This window comes from Thunnus thynnus, chromosome 21 (genome assembly GCF_963924715.1).
Source record: "Thunnus thynnus chromosome 21, fThuThy2.1, whole genome shotgun sequence".
Lineage (NCBI taxonomy): Eukaryota > Metazoa > Chordata > Actinopteri > Scombriformes > Scombridae > Thunnus > Thunnus thynnus.
In genome coordinates, this window is record NC_089537.1 from 3,785,569 (window position 1) to 3,806,719 (window position 21,151).

The following is a 21,151-nucleotide window of genomic DNA, read 5'->3' on the forward strand; positions in this document are numbered from 1 at the left end:
AAATGACTTCAAGATGATGCTGCGAGTCCACGAGGCTTTAAAACAGTCATGTTTTGAAATTAATATTTATTTCAAACTGAGTGAAAATACATTTTAAAAAAAGACATAACTGAAGTATTTCAAGACTGTGACACATTTTTCATTAGTTATACATCAGAGGGTTTTTGTATCGGCTGCTCAGTTACATCAACAGTCACAACATAATATTTCAATGACACTCAAAACTAAACCGTAACACTTTAAGTCTCCTTATTCAGCATTTATAACACGTTTTAATGTATTAATTAGCAGATATAAGGTTTATTAATGTATATATCAACAAGTTATAAAATCTACAAATACATTTTTTATATTATAACAATTGTGTTTTACTATATTTTCATTCATATTCTGTTTATTTATACCAAACTCCACCGGTGGAGATATAAAAATACATTAATAAACACTTATATCAGCTACTTTATAATGTGTCTGAAACCATTAATTAAATGTTGCTGCTAATAAATGCTGAATTAAGGAGACTTAAAGTAAAGTGATAACAATTAAACTTGTTACTTGTAGTTCTGGTGAAATGGCTTTATTCTACAGCTGACGGTGTTTTTATGATAAAACTCACATTAAACACAGAACTGCTGCAGTGCAAAAGCTTATAACTGGTGTTTGTTTTGCTGTGGACCAACTTCATAGCAGCGGAGTAGCAGGTCTCAGACTCCCTCCGCCTCCCCACGCTGTTATGAGATGACTGTTTTTGGGAAATACTTTGCAATATGTTCTTTAGGAGACAACTTCAGACGAGGAGGGTTACAAACCGAGAACTCTGAGAACTGCTGGTTTAAGGCACAGAAGAAAAAAAGAAGCTGCACTTTAGTCGCCTAATCTATCTAAAAATACTCCATTACAAGTAAAAGTCCTGAATTCAAAATGTTACTAAAGTAAAATCATTATCATCAAAATATACTTACAGTATCAAAAGTACAAGTACTCAATATGCAGACTGGCTTCTTTTATAGTTTTTATATTATTACAGTATATTACACTGGTTGTTTTTATCACTAACAAATTCATGTAAGAACATTTTAATGTTGTAGTTCATCAGTTTGAAGCCAATTTTAGATACTTTGGGTAGATTTCTGCAACACATTATGTACTGTAAGTGTATCATATGTTTTTTATAATAATACACTTGATTTATATAGCACCTTTCACACAAAGTGCATAATAATTTAAATTTATTTATGTACATGATATGATATGTATTTTCAAAATATGCAAAACATTTCTTGAGCTAATACAAACAGCCCAGTTTTCAGTTTTGTGATGATATTTTTCATCCGCTGGTTTATTTATGAGAATTTAGAGTTTAGATTAGTGACAATTTTCCAAATTATGTGATACATGATGTTCACAATATAGTAACATATACATGTATACAAGGTCATATGTTATTTTTGTTCTGTCTTATCCACATAAATACATGATTATATTTTAAATTTATTCTTGAAATCACTTTTTAGACGCTGACAGATGGAGTGTTGCTCCTTTAAGATGTATGTTAAATCATTTTGTGTGTTGCTCTGCTGTCAGAATATATTGTATATTGATTTATAGATTTGTATTACTCACAGTTTCACTACAGTTTCAGGGAAAAATGCAGAAATAAAGATTAAAGATTTGTTGGGAGAACTGATCTCACCTTCACGAACATGTAAATCTCTCCTGCAGCAGCTTTTTCTGTTTCTGTTTCAAATCTTGAGTCACTCTATCAAAAAAAAAAAAATCTCATCCGGACCAGCAGAGACGTGACTTTAACCACGCGACAGTTTTTCTTTCGTCTGTATGTCGACTGTCCAATAACCAGAGTAATCCACAGCACCAGCTGGTTCATCTTCATCAGCCAATGAGGAGGCTGCGGCTCTTCCTGTAGGGCCCCTGGAGGTCCGCCCGGTGCCCATAGACCCTGCATCATCCAGAGGACGTCTGGGTGTCCTTCAGCAGGGTTTAGGGTGAGTTACATGTGTTACCATAGAAGAAGAAGAGGAGGAGTGTCCGGGTCAGGGAGTTAGAGGCGAGGGTCGCAGGGTAAAGGTCGAAACGCCACCTCCATGTTTTCCTCCATGATGATGTCAAAACGGCACATCAGCGGCCTGGTAGAGAGGGGAGTACATGTGTTAGTACACGTTACATATAATTAAGGCCGGATACATGGACAACACCAAAATATGTGGCAACGGTCGAGCAACGCTAAACCAAACTCCCTCCAGCCAGAGGAACGGTTCCTATTTAATTTTAGATTCTGCCTCAAAGTTATAAAAAACCCAAACCAGATTTTTCCAACCAAAATCTCTCTTTCCCGACGCTGTGGTTTCTGTTCATTGTGAAGATAATCCCTCGGTTATTTCCACCATTATAAGCTTCTGTGAATATCTGAGTCATTATTTAAAGGATTCTCTGGATTGGGACTTCTGACCTCCTTCAGGAAAAAATGACAGATCTGTAATTACCAATAAAAGTCAAGTCTAACCAGTTCAAATGACTGGCACTAATCTGTAAGGTCAGCAACCTCCTGATTAGATACAATTCTACAGAGTTGGTTTATCTGTGATCATACATTGTAAGTGTGAAGTGTGAGCAATACGCTGCTCAATTTAACAGTTTCACCTCTCTAGTCTACCATGTGAAGGTAAAGGTTTAAGTACTTCAATAAGTTAAGACTTAAAGGAGACATATTCTGCACATTTCCACGTATATTATATTTATATTCTGGAGCTCTACTGGAATATATTTGCATGATTTCCAGTTCTAAACTCCTTATTTATCTTCTGGTCCTTTATGCAGCCCCTCAGTTCAGCCTCTGTCTGAAACAGGCCGTTTTAGCTCCTGTCTCTTTAAGGCCCGCCTCCCAATGAGCCCACTCTGTTCTGATTGGTCAGCTTCAGGAAGCTTCCTCTATATCTGAAGGCTACGTAAACAAACTATAGTAGCAGAATTTCACTTCTTTACATACGTTCACCTCAAGTTTTTGAACTTTGACTCTGTGTAAAATCACAAAAACCATGTTATGTCTCCTTTAATTGGGAATTTAAGGGAAAATAGAAGCTTATAAGAGTTTGAGTAATCAGTGGTGGCAGATGCCAACAGTCATGTGCTTTTGAGCCAAGACCTGGCTACTTGTAGCGTAAAATAAAAAAACAGCTAAATGTCTTAAAGTTCAACACTGTGCGTTCAGGACCGACCTCTCAGGACGTTCCAGCGGTGTGAAGCGTATTCGCAGAAGTCTGATCTTGTAACGAGGGCCGATCACGTTGCCGGTGTTGATGCGGAGGGAGATTTTCTGGACGTGCTGCAGATCCTCATCGAACTGGGCCAGCAGGCGTGTGGAGGTGTACTGCTCGAACCGGAGGAGTTTACTGAGAGGAAAGAAGAGGAGAATTAAAATTAGATGTTGCTTCACCGGCAGGCTGAAGGTCCCTGAAGGAAGACGCTGAAATGAGAACTAAGAGAGAGAGAGAGTGATGTAATTTCATATTACCCCATTATCTCTGGATAACAACATCATTTTCTCATGATAGCAGATTAATTATGTGGCTATCTTGAGAAAATGACCTTCTTTTCCAAGCAATTTCTCCTGTTATAGAAAACAACATTGTTATCCCTCAATAACAACATAATTAACTTGTGATCTTGACATAAACAAATTATAAATAATTGGATGTAAACTTTTAAAAGCACATCATCAAACAAAAACAAACAAAAAACAAAAGTTGGTAAAATAAAGTTTCTAAATAGAGAAAAAAAATCTTAGAATCTCGATGCAACGTTGATGATATTCAGAAAAATACTTAAAAGTGTTAATGGACAGAAAATTTAGCAGAAAACGTACAAGTATCCAGAAAATATTTGCTCATTATATAATTGCTCTTAATCTAAGTTGATTAAAGGCAGACATTTTAATTGTACTCGTTATGTAAACCTCAGCAGACTGAGGTGTTGAAGTAGGGATGTGCAGAGAGCCCAGTATTTGTATCTGTATCTGTATTTGTATCTGTATTTGTATTTGTATTTGTATTTGTATTTGTATTCGAATAAAAGTGGAAAGAGGCTTAAAAATCCTGTTTTTGTTTTTATCACGCCTCTAATTTTAGAAAATTAAAGTGTTAGAATAATTGTTCATGAATAAACTACCTTATGAAGGAGGTCCCCACACTGGGTCTCTAACTGGAGTCTCCCAGATCATAGACGACTGCACTGACTACTGAGCTAAAACTTTACTCATCACCTCATTGCAGACAGACCTCTACCTATTAGTACACCCATAACACAGAGACAGCACAGCATGTAACTTCAGAAGTGATTATTGCTTTGCACTTTTCATTTATTGCCTATTTTTCACCACCTAACTATGTGGAAATGAGAAGAGGAACAACAGGTTATGGAGAGTCCCTTGGGAGCACTTTGCTTGTGTCAGTAGCTCAGCTTTATCTCTGAGGAACACCCCCAACTCCAGGAGTGATGTCCAAATTATGAAATGTGCGTCATGTAGCAGGTGGATGTGACTCCCCTGGTTGAGACCTGCTGATAGACGTCACGGCGGAGCAGAGGAGAGACACTGAGATAGAGATGTAACCGACCTGCGTGCTGGTATTTTTTTTTATCCCGAAAACAAATAACTTTTAAAATATTTGTATGAAACAAATACTATTTGTGCTTAGCCAAATAATGTATTTGTATTCGGGCACACCCCTATGTTGAAGACTCACTGGTCTACTCGAGCCTCTGTGAAGTTTCTGCCGCTGTGCAGCCGGATGTAGACGACTCCCCAGCGGAGATACTGGTTCCACGTCACCATGTCCACTCTGTAGTTCAGCTCTGACACAAACAGGGCACAGACAGTCCAATCAAGCACCAGTAATGATGAACACTGCAAAAATAATCCCGATCATCAGCCTTTTACAGTTAAATCCTAAAATATTCCTTTAAACAAACCAAAAATCTGACAGTAATTTAATGAGATAAGTTCTGTCTTGTTCAAAGGTAACAAGTGAAACACAAGAAATAGAAAAAGAAGTAGGAACAACTGTTGGACCCACACTGGCAAAATATTATGAAAAAAAAAGGTCCTGAAGACTAAAAATGAAACTAAACAACATGTTTAGGTTGATTTGTTTTGCAGTGTAACAGAAGATGATAAATAAAACAGAATAAATATTAAAAAAACACTGAAATACAGGCACAATAAATCTGAAAGAGTTCAGATTCCCGTCAGACTTTGATGACAGTGTGTTGGACTCACTCTTGTAGGGCGGTGTTGCGGTGGTGCTGAAGAACACTTTGGTCTGTCCGAGTTGCAGCAGAGTTTCCCTCCACTGGCTGACGTCATAACCTGCAGGTGAGACCATACAGGTGATCAGACATAGTAAGAGGTTAAACTCTGCAGTGAGTTCACAAAACATGTAAGTCATGTTTTACTGGCCTGTAGTGACTGTTTATATGCACACAACAGTCTGATCAGGGTGTTTATTCTAGATCAGAGCAGAAACGATTAGTCGGTTAATTGTTTTCATCACGAAAATAGTGTAAAAAGACCAAACATTCGCTGTTTCCAGCTTCTCAAATGTGAGAATTTGCTGACATTTTTGAAATTTAATGGACTAGATGATAAATCGAAAAAATTATCTACAGCTTAGTCAATCAATGGGCAATTAATGGCAACTGTTTTGATAATCGATTAACTGTTTCAGTCATTTTTCAAGTAAAAATACCCCAAATTCTCTGCTTCCATCTTCTGTTTTTATCTGTTTCACTGTGAATTGAAAGTCTTTGGTCTGACACGTGAAGACATTATTTTGTCCTTCAGGCAAAAAATTTACAGATATTTACTTGAGAATTTGCAGATTTATTGATAATGAAAACAATCAGTAGTTGCGGCTTTGTTGTGCTTTTCTTTGTATTATATGACAATAAAAAATGAACATTTTGGCGTTTTGGACAAAACAAGTGATATAAAGATGTCACCTTGTGATCAACATTTTCACTGTTTTCTGACATTTTATAGACTGATTCATTGATTAATTGACAAAATAAATTGAAGATTCATTGATAATGAAAACATTAATTAGTTTTAACACAAATATAGATTTTTCTGATTCAGATTGTAGAGAAAACTCCACATTAAATACATTATCTTCATCAGCATCATCATTATAAAATTCAGTGTGTCTGTGATTCATTAAAGTTTTCAGTTCCACAGCGACTCCTGACATCACGTTATCTCACGTAAAAATGAACCCAATGAGTTCAACAGATTTCAGGAGAGAAAGATTCAGATTGGTGCATCCTCACAGGAACGATTTTTACTCACATCAGAGTATTTGTTTAATGGGATTAATTGCAGAATATTTTCGTATCGATAGTTTAAGATGGAGAACAGTGTGATGAGCAGAGACCTTTATCTTCATGTCTGAAGGGTGAAAAGATTATTTAGGACTTGTTGCAGTTCATACTGGTTTACCACCAGATCAAGGTTATCTTTATTATTCCTGAGGGGCAATTTGTTGTACAGCCGGCAGTAACCACATAACCAGAATAACCAAGAATACATAGACAATAAATACAATATAAAAATCACATTTAGTAATTTAAAAGGCTAAAAACTCTTTGGACAGAGGATGTCTAGGATCAACCAGGACTGACTGGACCTTCTTCAGAGTCCTAACCCTACAAATGAGGAAGGTCATTCAAGGTCATGCCTGCAATTTTGCTGCACACTTCCTGCACACCACCCTGCCATCTGTTTCGATTACCAGCTGACGATAAAGGTCACAGAGGCCCTTTAAACATTTTCTCACGTACCGAGCACAGGACAGGGCGCTGGTTTAAAGGCTTCACACTGTAGACACCTCCCGTCCAGGAAGTCGCTGTAGGACGAGCAGGGGTACCCTGTGAGGCTGCAGGTCCGGTTCAGAGAGCACAAGAACAGAAACACCGAGCGCTGGTGGTCGCACACGAAGTAAGACTTCCCTGTAGGAGACAGACACAACGCTGCAGTGAGTGTGTGTTCGTGAGTGTGTGAGAGCATCTTTTAACTCAGGGGGGTGTTTTTACCTGAAAAGATGGTTTTGGGACACCCTGGTTGGTCGGCTCCTCCGTTAGCGTAGAAGTCAATGTGGCCATGAGCTCCTCTCAGGCCAAACGCTAGAAAACACACAGAATAAAGATTCAATCAAGTGTAAGACTGTCACATATTTTAAGTTTTATTTTTGATTTGATTTATGAAGCTAAAGTTCTGTTTTGAGCTGATTATTCAGTATCAGTAACTTTGACCACAAAGTTTTTGGAGGACAGAAAAAAGATGTTTTATATCATGTTTAGTGAGTTGATAACAAGTTTATCTGCACTAACATCTCTGAGACAAACTCCTCCTGTGAGTTTATTTATTATCAGAGAAAAGTGGATTCAGATACTCACAGTTCATGTCGGTGTGAAGTACGTCCACAAACATGGCGTCTGATGGGTCCAACCTCTCGTCTGGCATGGCGCTGGTAAACATCGGCCCCGCCGGGTCCAAACCTGGAGGAGATACAAACTCTGAAGGACTCTTAATGCGTAAAACCCTTTATCTGCTTTATCTTTAAGTTGTGATCGTCATCAAACCCAGCTGTCTTAACGAGTTTAATTTAATCTCAGTACATGGAGCCAAAAATGTCCAAAAGCCTGAATCCCAGAGTGTTTTATTTATAACGTGACTTCACTGGTATTAAAGTTTATCACCTCAGCAAATTAGATTATTCATTCCTGCAGACTTTTAACAACTTAATCTCCTATCTGCTGGGTTTTTTGGCCACTAAAATTCTTCCTCAACCAAGCATCCTGATTCTTTTACCTGTGATCCGTCCAATCTTTCCCTTCAGGTTTGCTCCTACAAATCCAGCCAGGTGAGCTCCCAGACTGACACCGATCAGGTGAACTGAGCTCAGAGGGGCTCCTGCCTCCTGCAGACACACAGCATTCAAAACTCACTGTTACATTTGAGGGACTCTCTGTTTGTCTTTCAGCTCCCGTTTTATAAGACAAACACAGATGGAAAACATTACTGGACTTATATGCAAACGGATGATAGTTTCTGCTTTTTTCTTTGTGTTTATTAGAACAAACACAGCTATTTCTGCATCTCGTAAAGGCCCAGAGACATAAAATAAACACCTCCACTAACGTCATACAAGATTATACCATCTCATGAAATAAAACATTAACCTTTAGATGCATGCACAATGCATTTATTGGCTGCTGTCTACTAACTAAACTGATTACGAGATGAAACTCAACCACCTCCATTAAACAATTTCCTGGCCTGAACTTGCAAATGTTGACCTTTTATCCTCTTGTTCTCAGCAGAAACAAGTAGTGAACTCAACACTGACATATTATCAGCTTTTAAGTTGATATGTTGAGCTTGTCAGCAAACAGTTGTTTATTTCCACATCCAGCAGTTACAGAGCAACATTATCATTCATGTGGAGTCGTGTTTCTGTCCACCTGGTGAATGTAAGTCCAATATTCACTCTCTTTTAGCTCTGTTTTTGCTCTCTACCAACTCCTGAGGGAAATATCTGGTTCTTTAGCTGCTAAATGCTCCACTATGTTCACCAGCTAGTCTACAGCTAACTGTTTGCTGTTTGGTGCTGAGCAGGTAGTGTACAGCAGCTTTTTACAGCTTTTTTCTCTGAAAACGACACTATGAGAGCACTGAGAGTGAACCAGAACAGTAAAAGTTGCAGCCGGACAGATAAACAATGAGCTGAAACTCACTATAAAGCTCCGTAAAGCTGATAGGAGCTGCAGAGTCTCTGATAATTCTCTGTAGGTTCATCACTACGAGCCACAACCAACACATTACACACTGACAGATCATAGATTCTTATTATAAAAATGTAATTAATAGCTGCTTTAAAGCTGCATTCATTGATTTTTTTTGGCCACTTGGGGGCAGCAGAACTTCACAACAACTCAAAATACACCAAAACTAACATTGTTTACTTATTTACACATCCAGCAGACACAGAGCAACATAATCATGTGATTGGAGTCATGTTTGTGTCAACCAGATGAAGTATAATATTCATTCTCCTTTTGGCTCTAGTTAATTCTCAATCAACTCCTGTGAAAAACGTCTCACCTGCATAGTCATGATGAACGCGGTCAGGTTTTGGGCCGCCTCCCTTGTGTAGGTCACAGCGGTGAAGTAGTTGAGGTTGGCGGCGCCTTTGTTCCAGTCCACCACGATGACGTTCATGTCCTCCTGCTTGGCCAGCAGGTGGACGATGTGGTCGATCCAGATAGGGGGCGCTCCGGTGGGCCGGTAGCCGTGGATGACGAAGGCGGTGGGGCGGGAGACGTCGAAGAGCGGCTGAGAGGACAGGTGGTGGTGGTCGAGCTCGCGGCCACAGTCCAGGTTGGAGCGGGTGTAGAGCAGCAGCCGGACGTACAGTCTGGTTCCCATGAAGCAATGCGACAGATTGAGGTCTGTGAAGTTATCGCAATACTCGCCAGCGCCGCTCTCCTCCTCACCTGGACGACAACATGGAGGACATTTTGTGTCAAACCTCACATGCCCAAAGTTCCCCTCCAGACATGTTTTAAGACAAAAAAACGTTGAAATTTCTTTTGAATATGTAAATATTCATCATTTAAAAAGTTTAACTGATGTCTACCTCACTGAAAAATCCACTCTCAGTGTTTTCACACAAGCACGTTTCATACTGGATCATGATTGGCTCCAAACAAGCTGTGATGTCATAGTCATTTTTAAGTGAGGAGGGACTTAAACCTAAAAATCCAGAAAAAAAGACAGGGACTGGCTACTTAAGTAAAATGTTTCATGCAATAATTTTACTCAGTTGTATGTCTACACTGTGTTATTACTACTTTTTATCTAAGTACAAGATGTAACTGTCTGTCTAGTGTCTTGTCTTATAGTCTATATTGTTTTTGCATTTCAGTCTCCTGCACAGATTTGTTCAGTTTATGTCATGTGTTTCATGTCTTGCACTGCCTCCCTGTTTAACTGTTTAACAGTATTTCATCCTAAATACATACTTATGTATGGAAGGTTGACAATAAAGAGAGTCTGAGTGTAAATACTTCTTCCAGCGCTGTTTTTTGCTGTAGTGGAGAGTTCACACTGTGTTGGCCTTTTACTTTAAGATGCTTTTTAAAAGTATATTTAACCTGCCCAGGGAGACGACAGGAAATAACATGCAACAAAGGTCCTCGTCTGGATTTGAACTGTCGACGTAGCAGTGACAAGATCAGCCTCACTTCTCTCTGTGATGAAACTTTCTGAAACTTCTGCTCTTTCAGCCTCAGACAGTCATGAGTAAACAAATCTCTTTAGACAGACGTTAAGCAACATGAACAAACACACGATGAGGTCAAAGGTCCCTGAAGAAGACCAGGAACAAGACCAGGAATGTGTTGGACCAAGACACAAACTAAAGGTGAGCACAGAGAGTTGTATTCTTCAGCTGTTATAAACTGTCTTTACAGTCTGTGATGAAATATTATAAACTCAAGGTTCACTTACTTCTTAAACTTTGAGTTTAGAACATTTTACAACAGATATGTTTTCCCAACATGAGGAATAAATGTCCACACTCGAGTGCTGTTTTGCGGTGAAGCAACGAACTCTCAACAACCTCGTGACATAAAACTCAAAGTAGATTTTACTCGTTTCACTCAAGTCAAAGCACACTTATGTTTTTGACTTTATAGAGGTCAAGAGGGAACCGACTATCCTGCTATTAAAGCTGGTTTTAAATGATTAAATGATTCCTACTTTACTCTTTCTTTTCTCTGATTATATTGGAAGAAGTTACTGAGTTTTACTGTCTATGTAATGTTTCTCTGTATGTCTTGAATTGTGTTTGCTATGAGAAAGAGGAAGAGTAAAGATAAATAAATTAGAGTTAAATTAAATATAAGAAGCACTATAATTAGCTGTAATGTAGTGATAAATATGATGTATATACTCCTTTTTAATAATCATAGTACAGGGTATTAGGTAAAGGTTAGCGTGGTATTAATCTGTCTTACGTTTCACCGTCTGACCCACTTCAACCTGTGTCCTTCCACCTTTCACCGTAACGTTTCGTCGTCTGTGCCAAAGGTCAAAGGTTAATTCAGTCTGACTGTAAACTGCAGGATCAGTTCTTTGTCTGGTTACCCACCAAGTGACAGTGAGTTCTGTTTGGGTCTCTTTAGCTCCATGATGTGAGGATTAAGCTGGCAGTCAGGAGAGATAGAGAATCTTTAGCCTGTTTAAAGTGTCCTTTAGTCTGTACAATGTTGTTTCCAGGATGAAGACGGGCTGATATTCACACTAAATACCCATTTTATTACCACATCTAACGACGAGCCTCACGCAAGAAGCAAACAGATTCATTCTTAAGACGCACTTTGAGGTACGAACATAAATTTATGACTTCAGAGCCGTCGTACGAGTCGTAAAAGGTCTCTTCACAAGGGGACACTAATTAGTCTTAAACCATAATGCCTTAATCTAAATGTATTTTAAGTTTAAATATGACAGGAATCAACTAAAATACAATATATCTGTTCGCCATCTCATCATCATCATGGCTGCCAGTTTACTGAGAGGTTTTTTCAATGTGCTGATGTTTATGTCAGTAGTAGTTAATAATAATAAACTTTATTTATATAACACTTTTCTTAACAGTGTCACAAAGTGCTTTACAAAAAGAAAAGAAAACCAGATAGGACAGATAAAAAGAAAGTAGAGACAATAAAATGAATCAGATCAAATAAATAAAAGCAAATATCAAACATTTCCAAAAGCTTTTACAGAGAGGAAAGTTTGAAGAAGAGATTTAAAAGAAGTGAATTAGTGTGTCAGAGTTCAGCAGGCAGAGATAGTGTTGGAGCTCTAATAGCAAAAGCTTGATCACTATTAGTCACCAATCGGAGGAACCAGCAGGGCTCCGTCTACAGATCTTAACCCTCCTGTTGTCCTCGGGTCAATTTTGACCCGGGAGGACAACAGGTGTCATTATGTGCTGTCATCTAAAAAAATTAAAATGGTTTTAAAACAGTATCCTGACTAAACTTTCACATATTTTCCTCTGATCTCAACTATAGTTAAAACAATTCATAATTTCTTAGTCAGGATGCTGTTTTGAAACCCGGGTCAAAATTGACCCGAGGACAACAGGAGGGTTAATGGCTGAGAGGACACATACCAGGTCAATAAGTCAGAGATGTATGTAGGTGAAGGCTGTTCAAGGCTTTAAAGGTGAGCAATAACAGAGAGCCGGTGTAGAGAGGCAGCACAGGGGTGATGTGATCAAGCCTCTTTGTTCCAGTAATAAGTTGAGCAGCAGCGTTTTGTACCAGTTAGAGATGGAAGAGGAGTAAAGTGCGTTGCAGTGATCGAGCGGAGAACAGATAAAAGCATATACAGCGTTTTGTAAATCAGCTACTGATAAAAATGACCTAATTTTAGAGATTATCTTTAACTAGAAGAAACATGACTTGACAACATTTTTGACCTGATTATCAAAACAGAAGTTCAGCAGCAGACGAGGTGATGAAACGACCTCAGACTTATCATCATTACATTTAAGGAAGTTGCATTATTTGATTTTTGGCCACTTCACAACAACTTGAAAAACACCAAAACTAACATATTGTTACTTCATAAAGTCGTTATGTGTGGAAAACTGATTGGATGGTGTTTGTGTCCACCTGATGAGGTTAATATACAACACAAGAACAACGTCGTCAGTCTCCATCATAGCTTCAAACACAACTAGTTAGCTTTAGTTTAGCATCAGGGCTCACTGACCGTGGCGGTCGGTGATCTCCTCTCTGCAATTAGCACACACGAGTGCGACACTGCCCTCAATAGGATCAGGCTGCTATAAAAAAACACCTCATCTTATCTCCACTTGTCCCACCCTGAACACAAGAGGTGATTACAGCTGTCAATCACAGGAGGAGGGCGGGAACAGCTGAGGGGGGGGAGATGGCCCCAATCCAGCCACACACACACATACACACACACACACACACACACACACACACACACACACACACACACACACACACACACACATACACACTGTATATTTACTTTTACCACCACCAGACAGAAACAGAAACAGGCTTTTCCATTTTAAACTTAAAGCTCACACTGGAGCGGATGGGGGGGCAGGTTGACTTTAAATAATCTGTTCCTTCCTACACTTCACTAAGCTGTTTCTGTCTGCAGTCACACACACACACACACACACACACACACGCGCGCGTACGCACACATATTGCATGTTTGTGGGTATTTTTGTCTTGCACGATCAGTCCCTTAAAGATAAGGACTGAACTGTAAGCACGTTTGAGATGTCACAGTGACCAGACATTCCTCTTTTTTTTTCTCATGGTAAATAAACAGAATTATTGGTGTTTTTTTTTCTTACCTTTGCAGAGCATGAGGAGTCCCAGCAGACCCAGGAGTCTGCAGGGCAGCATCCTTCCAACCAGCACAGAGACGTAGAGGGAATGACAGAGAGGAAGAGGCAGACAGGGAGGGAAGGAGCTCTCTGGACGCAGAGTGAAGGAGGGACTGACTGGACGAGGGAGGGATTGGTGTTACAAACCGGGAGGGAGGTGTCATCTCTTTACAGTAAGGATCAGTTTCTAGAGGGATGGAGAGGTGGAGACAGAAAGAGAGGGAGGGAGAGAGAGAAAAGTAAGGAAGTTTAATAAATTAGCTGGAGACAGCGAGTAGAGAGACAAGGGCAGCGGTTACTGATAGGGAGGGAAAAAAGGTCAGTGTTAGTTTTTATCAGAGGATCCAAAATGTTTAAAACTGAGAAGTCATGTGGTAGAAAAAAAAATAATGACGTGGAAATACGAAAGAACAGATTAACAAACCGTGGGAATGGATTGCTAATCCAAGCACACGGATTAATTAACCACGCACGGGGATTGGCAATCCAATTGCACGGGTGTCTTAAAACAACAGTCAGGTGCACATATGAACAGTGAAAGAGGTTTTCCTCGCTGTAATCATTCCTCCTGTTCATACTGGATATTAAAAGATCCTTCAAATGTGCTTTCAATGTAAGTGATGGAGGCCAAACTCCACAGTGTGTCCACACAGTCATTTAAAAGTAGATGTGAAGCTTATATGAGGCTTCAGCAGTCTGAGTTAGTCATATCAAGTGGATATCTGACACATTTACAGTCTTTTTAGCATCAAATTCCCTCTTTGTGTTTCCTCGGACAGTGTTTCCCTGTTGAGCTGCAGGTGGAAGTATAGAAACAAAAAGAGGGACTTTGGCACTAAAAAGACTGTAACGTTGAAAGATATCTACTTGATTTGACTCACCTGGACGCTGAAGCTTCATATTAGCTTCAGATCAACTTTTAAATACGTTTTTGCACAGAAGGAGGACTGTGGGTATTTTAATCTTCTATTAGGTGACTGTGTAACATCTTCTAAGGGACAACAGATGATAAGCCAATATAAGAGATAAGATAAGATAAACCAATTAATAAAAATATTTTGTAGATACATTTTATGATGCAAAGAATAACCTAAATTTGGCTCGTAGAAATATATCCTGTGTGAGAAGAAAAACTGCTTACTAGTAACTAGAGTAAGTACTAATTAGTGTTTGCTTCTGTGGATTATAGCAAACATGAAAAGACATTTATTGAGCACAGGATACATTTTTGTTTGCTTAAATTAAATCTGATTCATGTGCATGCAAAAAATATTTGTCTATTTTAATGTATTTCTGGTAGTGATATGTTATGACTATTTTAAGTAGAAAAGCCTAACGAGGGACAGGGGTAGCAAATTAGCCTTGGCTATAAATCCTATATGCAATACATCTCTTTCATGTTATTTTAACCTGTTACAATGTTTTTTGCATCGTCCCTGACAAATAAACTAATAAATAAATAAAAAAATAAATGTTGCATCTCAGATGCATCACTAGAGCTGCAACTAACGATTATTATTATCATTATCGATTAATCTGTCGATCATTTTCTGGATTTGTTGTTTAGTCCATGAAATGTGAGAAAATGGTGAAAAGTGTCGATCACTGTTTCCTGAAGCCCAAAGTGACAAATGTCTTGTTTTGACCACAATCCAAAGATATTCAGTTTACTGTCATAGAGGCCAAAAAACCCCCAGAAAATATTCACTTCTGAGAAGCTGGAATCAGAGAATTTGGATATTTTTTTCTTGAAAAATGATTCCAAACAATTAATCGATCATCAAAGATAGTTGGCGATTAGTTTAATAGTTGACAACTAATTGATTAATTGACTAATTGTTGAAGCTCTAAATTCAATGTTGCATGTTTGGATTCAATTTTCTGTCAAAAAAGCACAGAAAAGCAACACTTCACCAGTGAGTTCAGAAATCTCTGATGTTGGACGTCTTGTTTGGGTCTTGTGTGGGTATAATTTCAGCTGCTGTAATGAAAGTCATAAAAACACTGTTAAAAGTATATTTTACATTATAATACAACACAGAGTTCAGTGGAAAAACTGACAACAAAGAAGGACATGAAAACCTGGTAGTTGGTCCTGTGGGGTTAAAATATGATTGTGGGTAAATGTGTACAGTCATAACTGGGAGCCACACCGGTTATTAATAGCTCCACAGGCTCTGACCACGCAGCGCCCAGCCCAGCCTGCCCTGTACTCACTCAGCTCAACATCAACACATGTAATTTCACATGCAGAGAGCCAGACTCCAAAAACACTTCAAACACAGGGAAACTGAGCCGAGGGTTACAGTAATGTAAGACTGTAACTGTATAATCAATGGTTGGACGACAGAACAGGAGCTCTGGTCGACCGCTGAAAGTCATCGAGAGCGACCAGCATGTAGGCGACTCGCTCACTGGGGGGTTCAGAGAAGATGTGCAGTACAACCTCTGCAAAATGTGTTTATCAAAGGGAAAACTGCAACCTTCATGATCTGATCACAACCAGAAACATGAACAGAACATGAAGTTTGTGAAAAGTATTTAGTTATTTAATTGTTCTGCCATCTTGGAAATAACTTCTTCATTTAGTGGCAAAAATGAATGTCATATATTAAAGAATTAAAGATTTAATTGTATTTTTAGCAGCTCTATGGATGGTAATGTCTGTTGGTGAGACCCCCACTTTGGTCTCAACTGAAATATCTCAAAAACTGTCAGATGGATCGTCATGAAGTTTCATTTCATCAAGTTTGAGTAAAATGTCTCAACAGCGATTGGACTTAAAATTTAATTCAAACGTTCATGTTCCCATCGGGATGAATTGTAATAACTTTGGTGATCTGTTAACTTTTTCTTTCGCGCCATCATCAGCTCAAATTTTTAATTTGTCCAATAACTTTGGTTCATAACCTTCAAAACTTTTATTATAACTAATATCTCCATCAGCCTCAGCTGTACTTTGTATTTATTGATAGTAAACAAATTTTAGCATTTTAATAAATGAACTTCCCCAAATATTTATGCAAGCAGTCAAATAATAAGAAATGTAGATGAGGTTAAATACTTCAGTGTTATTCTTGGAATCACATCAGGAAAATGAGCCAAACACTGAAATATAACATTTCTATATTTAGACATAATAGAAACTCATTAATTGTTGTGGCATCCAGCTTATATCTGAATGCAAAATCACTTCAACTACATTTCATGCTGGTCTCGGTAAAGCTGGATAGTATTAAAACCAATTAGGTCACTCAACAAGCTCTGAAAGTCTTCTGCACCAGTATTGTGACATAGTGACTGTAGTCAATATAACATGTTGAAGTCTGAGAATTTAGTTTTGTATTCAGCCACTGAAAAGCTTTGTACAAGTTTGTTCAGAGCAAATGATCAGAGCCTCACGGTCCACTTGTTAGTGGAGACAGTAGACTTCCTGTAAGAAGCTCTGCCTTTTCATTTAAGGCCATTAAGGACTGGATCCAGATCTCTGATGCTTTGAAAAAATAAGCAGATTGTCATATTTTTTCCTGTGATGTCAAAAAATAGATTTTTAGGAAACCAGTCAGTCAACATTCACTACTGGTGGAGGAAGTAATACACTAAACTCAACATTAGAGATGGTAAACAATGGGAACATCAGTGCAACCTGCAGTTTTTCTGCTTCATAGTGGGTCAAAAATCACTTTATTTCTCTTATATTTATTCTTCTTGTTGCTGTTTTACTTGCTCTTAACATCCTTATTGTATGAATTTCATTTATATTACAGATATTTTTACTAAATCTTTATTGTTTGTTGTGTTTTTATTGTGTTTATATTCATGGTTTTGTGTTTTTATGCCGACTTCCTGTTGCGGGACAATAAAGATCTGAACTGAACTTGACATTTGCGTGAGTGAACCGTTACAGTGAACAACATGTCTGATTTATTTCTGTCAAAGTTACATGATAATACGGTTGAAGGAGGGATTGATTTGTGACGTCTGCACTGCATCACCAGACAACGTCAACTTTAACAAAAATCAAAGAAGACATTTTGTGGTGAATTAACTTTATTCAGCTTTAAAGTAAAATTACAGTAAAAATCACACCTGACTGGACAGACTGTGCCTCAAAAAATGTGCTTCGTGTCTAAATCTTCTTTTCGAAATGTCAAAGTTCTTGTATTCACGGTGCTTCAGCAGACAGGTCTGAACAGGTGAGGAGCCAGGTAAAAGGTCACTGGAGGTTACAATGTTCTGGCTGGTTAAAGAGCTTATCTTTAGAGGCCACGCCCTCTCATCAGTCACCTGACCGGGCGAATAAAGAGAGGCCTGCGTGGATCAGGGTGAAGAGATTATAAAACCAGCGATGAGCGATCAGGCTTAACTATTTTTTTTTTTTAAATTAAACTTTATTTATCCAGAGAGGGTTGACAGACTGTAAAACCTTGTAAGAAAACATACAGCTGAGTTGTAGCATCACATTGTTTTTAAAAGAGAGAGTCGACACTTTTATCATTAGGGAATTTTACAGTAAAATTTAATTTCAGTGTATTTCCTGCTAACATAGTCTTGTAAAAATGCAGCCATTTTGTAAAATCATCATCGTTTGACTTTATTTTTTAAAAGTTAACTCTTAATATTCAGAGTTTAAAGTATTGTTAGTGATCTAAAATACATTCATGTTCAATGATGACTGGTATTTGCTCTATTTATGACAGAAAGCCTTGTTTTTTCATTATGATATTTGAATGTTACATTAATTTCTTGGTGTTTTTACTAACAAAACCTTGTAAAAAACAGTACAGTGATGCTGTAAAATAATGAGTGTTGACCTTATTTTTAAAAGAGAGACGGAGAGTTTTGGGGAATAAAAAGATTTGATTGTAAATTGATGGCAGAAAATCTACAAACAGCTATTAGCTGTAAATTTATAGACACTCAACAACATTCAAAAGTGAGAAACGAGTGTAAATTTTACTGCATATTGTAAGTAAATGAACTTTTTTTGTTTTACAGTGTGCAGCTGCTCCACACTTGGTCATTTTTATAATCCCAGAAGGTCGTTTAACAACACTTCTGTTCTGAAGATATTTCAGAATCTTCAAAAACTCTTTTAACCATCTGGATGAAGAAATATTCAGTCCGCTGCACGATAAAAAGGATTTTTAACCTTTTTCCCACATTGTAGCTCAGTTTCCTGTCCAGTAAGCCTCCAGCCACTGAATATGTTGGATTAAGGAATTTAGAAAGTCACAAGTTGGGAAAAGGTTGAAAAATCTTCTTTTTTTTAATAGACTTTGAAGTCTTTGAATATTCTGCAAGTATCTTCAGAACAGCAGTAAGTGTTTTATAACCTTCTTGGTTTTTGCAGAGCGTTTAGCTCAGTGACTTTGATGTAAAGCTAATAAAAGAGAAGCTGTAAAGAAACTCAGTGTAAACATCACAGAGCATCAATGAAGTGTAGGATAAATCAGATAAAAATATACTGTATCTGTGACACTTATTCAGAATCTAAAACAGTTTTTCCCTGAAATTAAAGACACATGATGTAATTCATAAGGTGGGGGGGGGGGGGGGGGGGGGGGGGATCAAAAGCTTAACGAGGTTTTGTTGTTGTTCCACATCCTCACTCTCAGACACTTAAATGCTACAATTATGACGTCAACTTACAGCAAAATAACAAAGTTTTGTTCCACTTTTAGGTAATGTGATGACACCTAGAGCTGCTGCACTTATTGAATTAAGTTCGTGAGATGCAGCTAAAAGCCCCAAAAGCTAGAAAGTGGACTTTAGAGCTCAGATAATGTTGTTACATTCTCTATTTCAAAGGTTAAATATGAACTTTGATGCTCAGATTCTGTATATTTTTGCTTCTTTTAGTCAATCGGACATTGAACAGAATGCAACCGTAAAACCTAATTAGATTTTGTATTAAATTAACTAAACTAAAAATTCAAATATGGATATGAGAATCCAGTTACAATCCTATAAATGTTTATTTCTGGGTATTAGTGTAAAGGTGGTCATATTGTGTGTTTGTTTTTTTTTTACAATAAACATTTGACATGATGAAGGCACTTGAAAATATACTTTATATTACTTTGATGTTTCATTTGATTTCTTTAAACTTTTTTTTTTTCTCTAGAGAATAAATATGAAACAAAAGTCAAATAATTCAAAACCTTCTGACACAGAAAGAAGAAATCAGGTTTTGGTTGAAATGTAAAACCATCACTGAGTTTGTTTACTAAATATTTAGTCAATGTTGATCTATAGAAGGAACCATAAAGTGCATCTTTGGATGGATGGAAAAACAAAAGCCCATAAAAAAACAGTTATTGATTAGTTTGGGTTACGTTCAGCAAATTGTTCCCAAATTTAAACCTTCGACTGGTCTGAAAACAAATAAAAACAAACGCAAAATAAAATGAAAAACATATAAAGCATAAAGAAAAACAACATTTAAAAATGATGCAGACTCTGTGTTTTGTTTCCTGAAAAGACAGACGCAGCACCTTCACTGTCCTCACTGTCTCAAACTGTTAAAAACATTATTTACCACCAATTGTTTTGCTTTAAACATTATTGGAATAATTGGCTCAAAACCAAAGTGACAAACTGAAAAAATGGCGGCTGCAAAAATAACTTATAGATTCATAATTACGTCTGAACGTCAGTAAACAGATTTGTGTTTGTGATTAAAGTTAAAGATGATGAAGAGAATCTGATGCACACGAGTTAAAAACTTTTTGCACAATGCACTTAAATAATCAGACCCTCGTTCAGATCTGAGGCTGCTGCGGCTGGGTTAGTAAAGGTCAGAGGTCAGAGGGGCTTGATGTTCTATTATAAGAGTCTTCAGCTAAAGCTGTTGATAATCGCAGCTAAACCGATGAACCTGATTCATGAGTGTTAAACTGCAGTATTAGGTAATGATAATGGGATGATCCAACATGTATCTGTTCTCTGACACCATGAGCTGTATTATCAGATATAACCAGCTGCATTAAGTCTCCGCCGTCACCTCTCGGCAGGAAGCAAAGGTTTACGTTTCTGTGCGGCGGTTGTCGTAACGCCTGAGTCCTTTGAGAGCTGGTTTGACTCAGATTTGAACTCTGATATTAGTTTATCACAGATCGATTAGTATCAGCGTGTCAGCCAAGTTGTCAAGAAACAAGAAATGTGACAACAGAAATGCCAAAGATCAGCAAGTAGGTTCAACTATGGGCCAGTTTTTTTTTCAGCGCTGCTCATTGGGTGCCCATGAATGAAAACGTAATCTGTATGTTTTCACTTTTTTAGTTTGTTTTCTTTGTATCTTTTCATTCATTGAAGAATAGATTAGTTTATATAACAGTTTTAGAGCAGACAAGTGAGTGTTAATAACAGCAGCTTATGTTAATACTCATGAAATGACTCATAAACTCTATTAAAGTACATTTTTGAGGTACTTGTACTTTTCTTGAGTATTTCCATGTGAAGCTACTTTCTACATTTCAGAGGGAAATATTGTACTTTCTACTCCACTACATTTATTTGACAGCTTTAGTTACTTTTCAGATGAAGATTTGACACAATGGATAATATAACAAGCTTTTAAAATACAACACATTGTTAAAGATGAAACCAGTGGTTTCCAACCTTTTTGGGTT

At 37.7% G+C, this 21,151-nt stretch overlaps 1 protein-coding gene across 2 annotated transcripts; it reads right to left on the bottom strand.

Moving 5' to 3' along the window:
- Nucleotides 1-46: 46 nt before the first annotated feature.
- lipib (lipase, member Ib) lies at nt 47-13,631 on the bottom strand. 2 transcript variants are annotated; one of them, XR_010925218.1, is made up of 11 exons: nt 13,485-13,631; nt 9,173-9,564; nt 7,880-7,988; nt 7,465-7,566; nt 7,102-7,191; nt 6,850-7,017; nt 5,291-5,380; nt 4,758-4,866; nt 3,234-3,407; nt 1,694-2,144; nt 47-824 (listed from the first exon to the last, which is right to left on the bottom strand). XR_010925218.1 is itself a non-coding variant. In XM_067578508.1 (10 exons), the coding sequence occupies exons 1-10, from the start codon at nt 13,534-13,536 to the stop codon at nt 2,060-2,062; spliced, it is 1,371 nt and encodes a 456-aa protein (XP_067434609.1). In that variant the 5' UTR covers nt 13,537-13,631; the 3' UTR covers nt 47-2,059. The 2 variants fall into 2 exon arrangements, 1 of the variants encoding a protein (XP_067434609.1); XM_067578508.1 differs by having other exon boundaries at nt 47-2,144.
- Nucleotides 13,632-21,151: the final 7,520 nt, after the last annotated feature.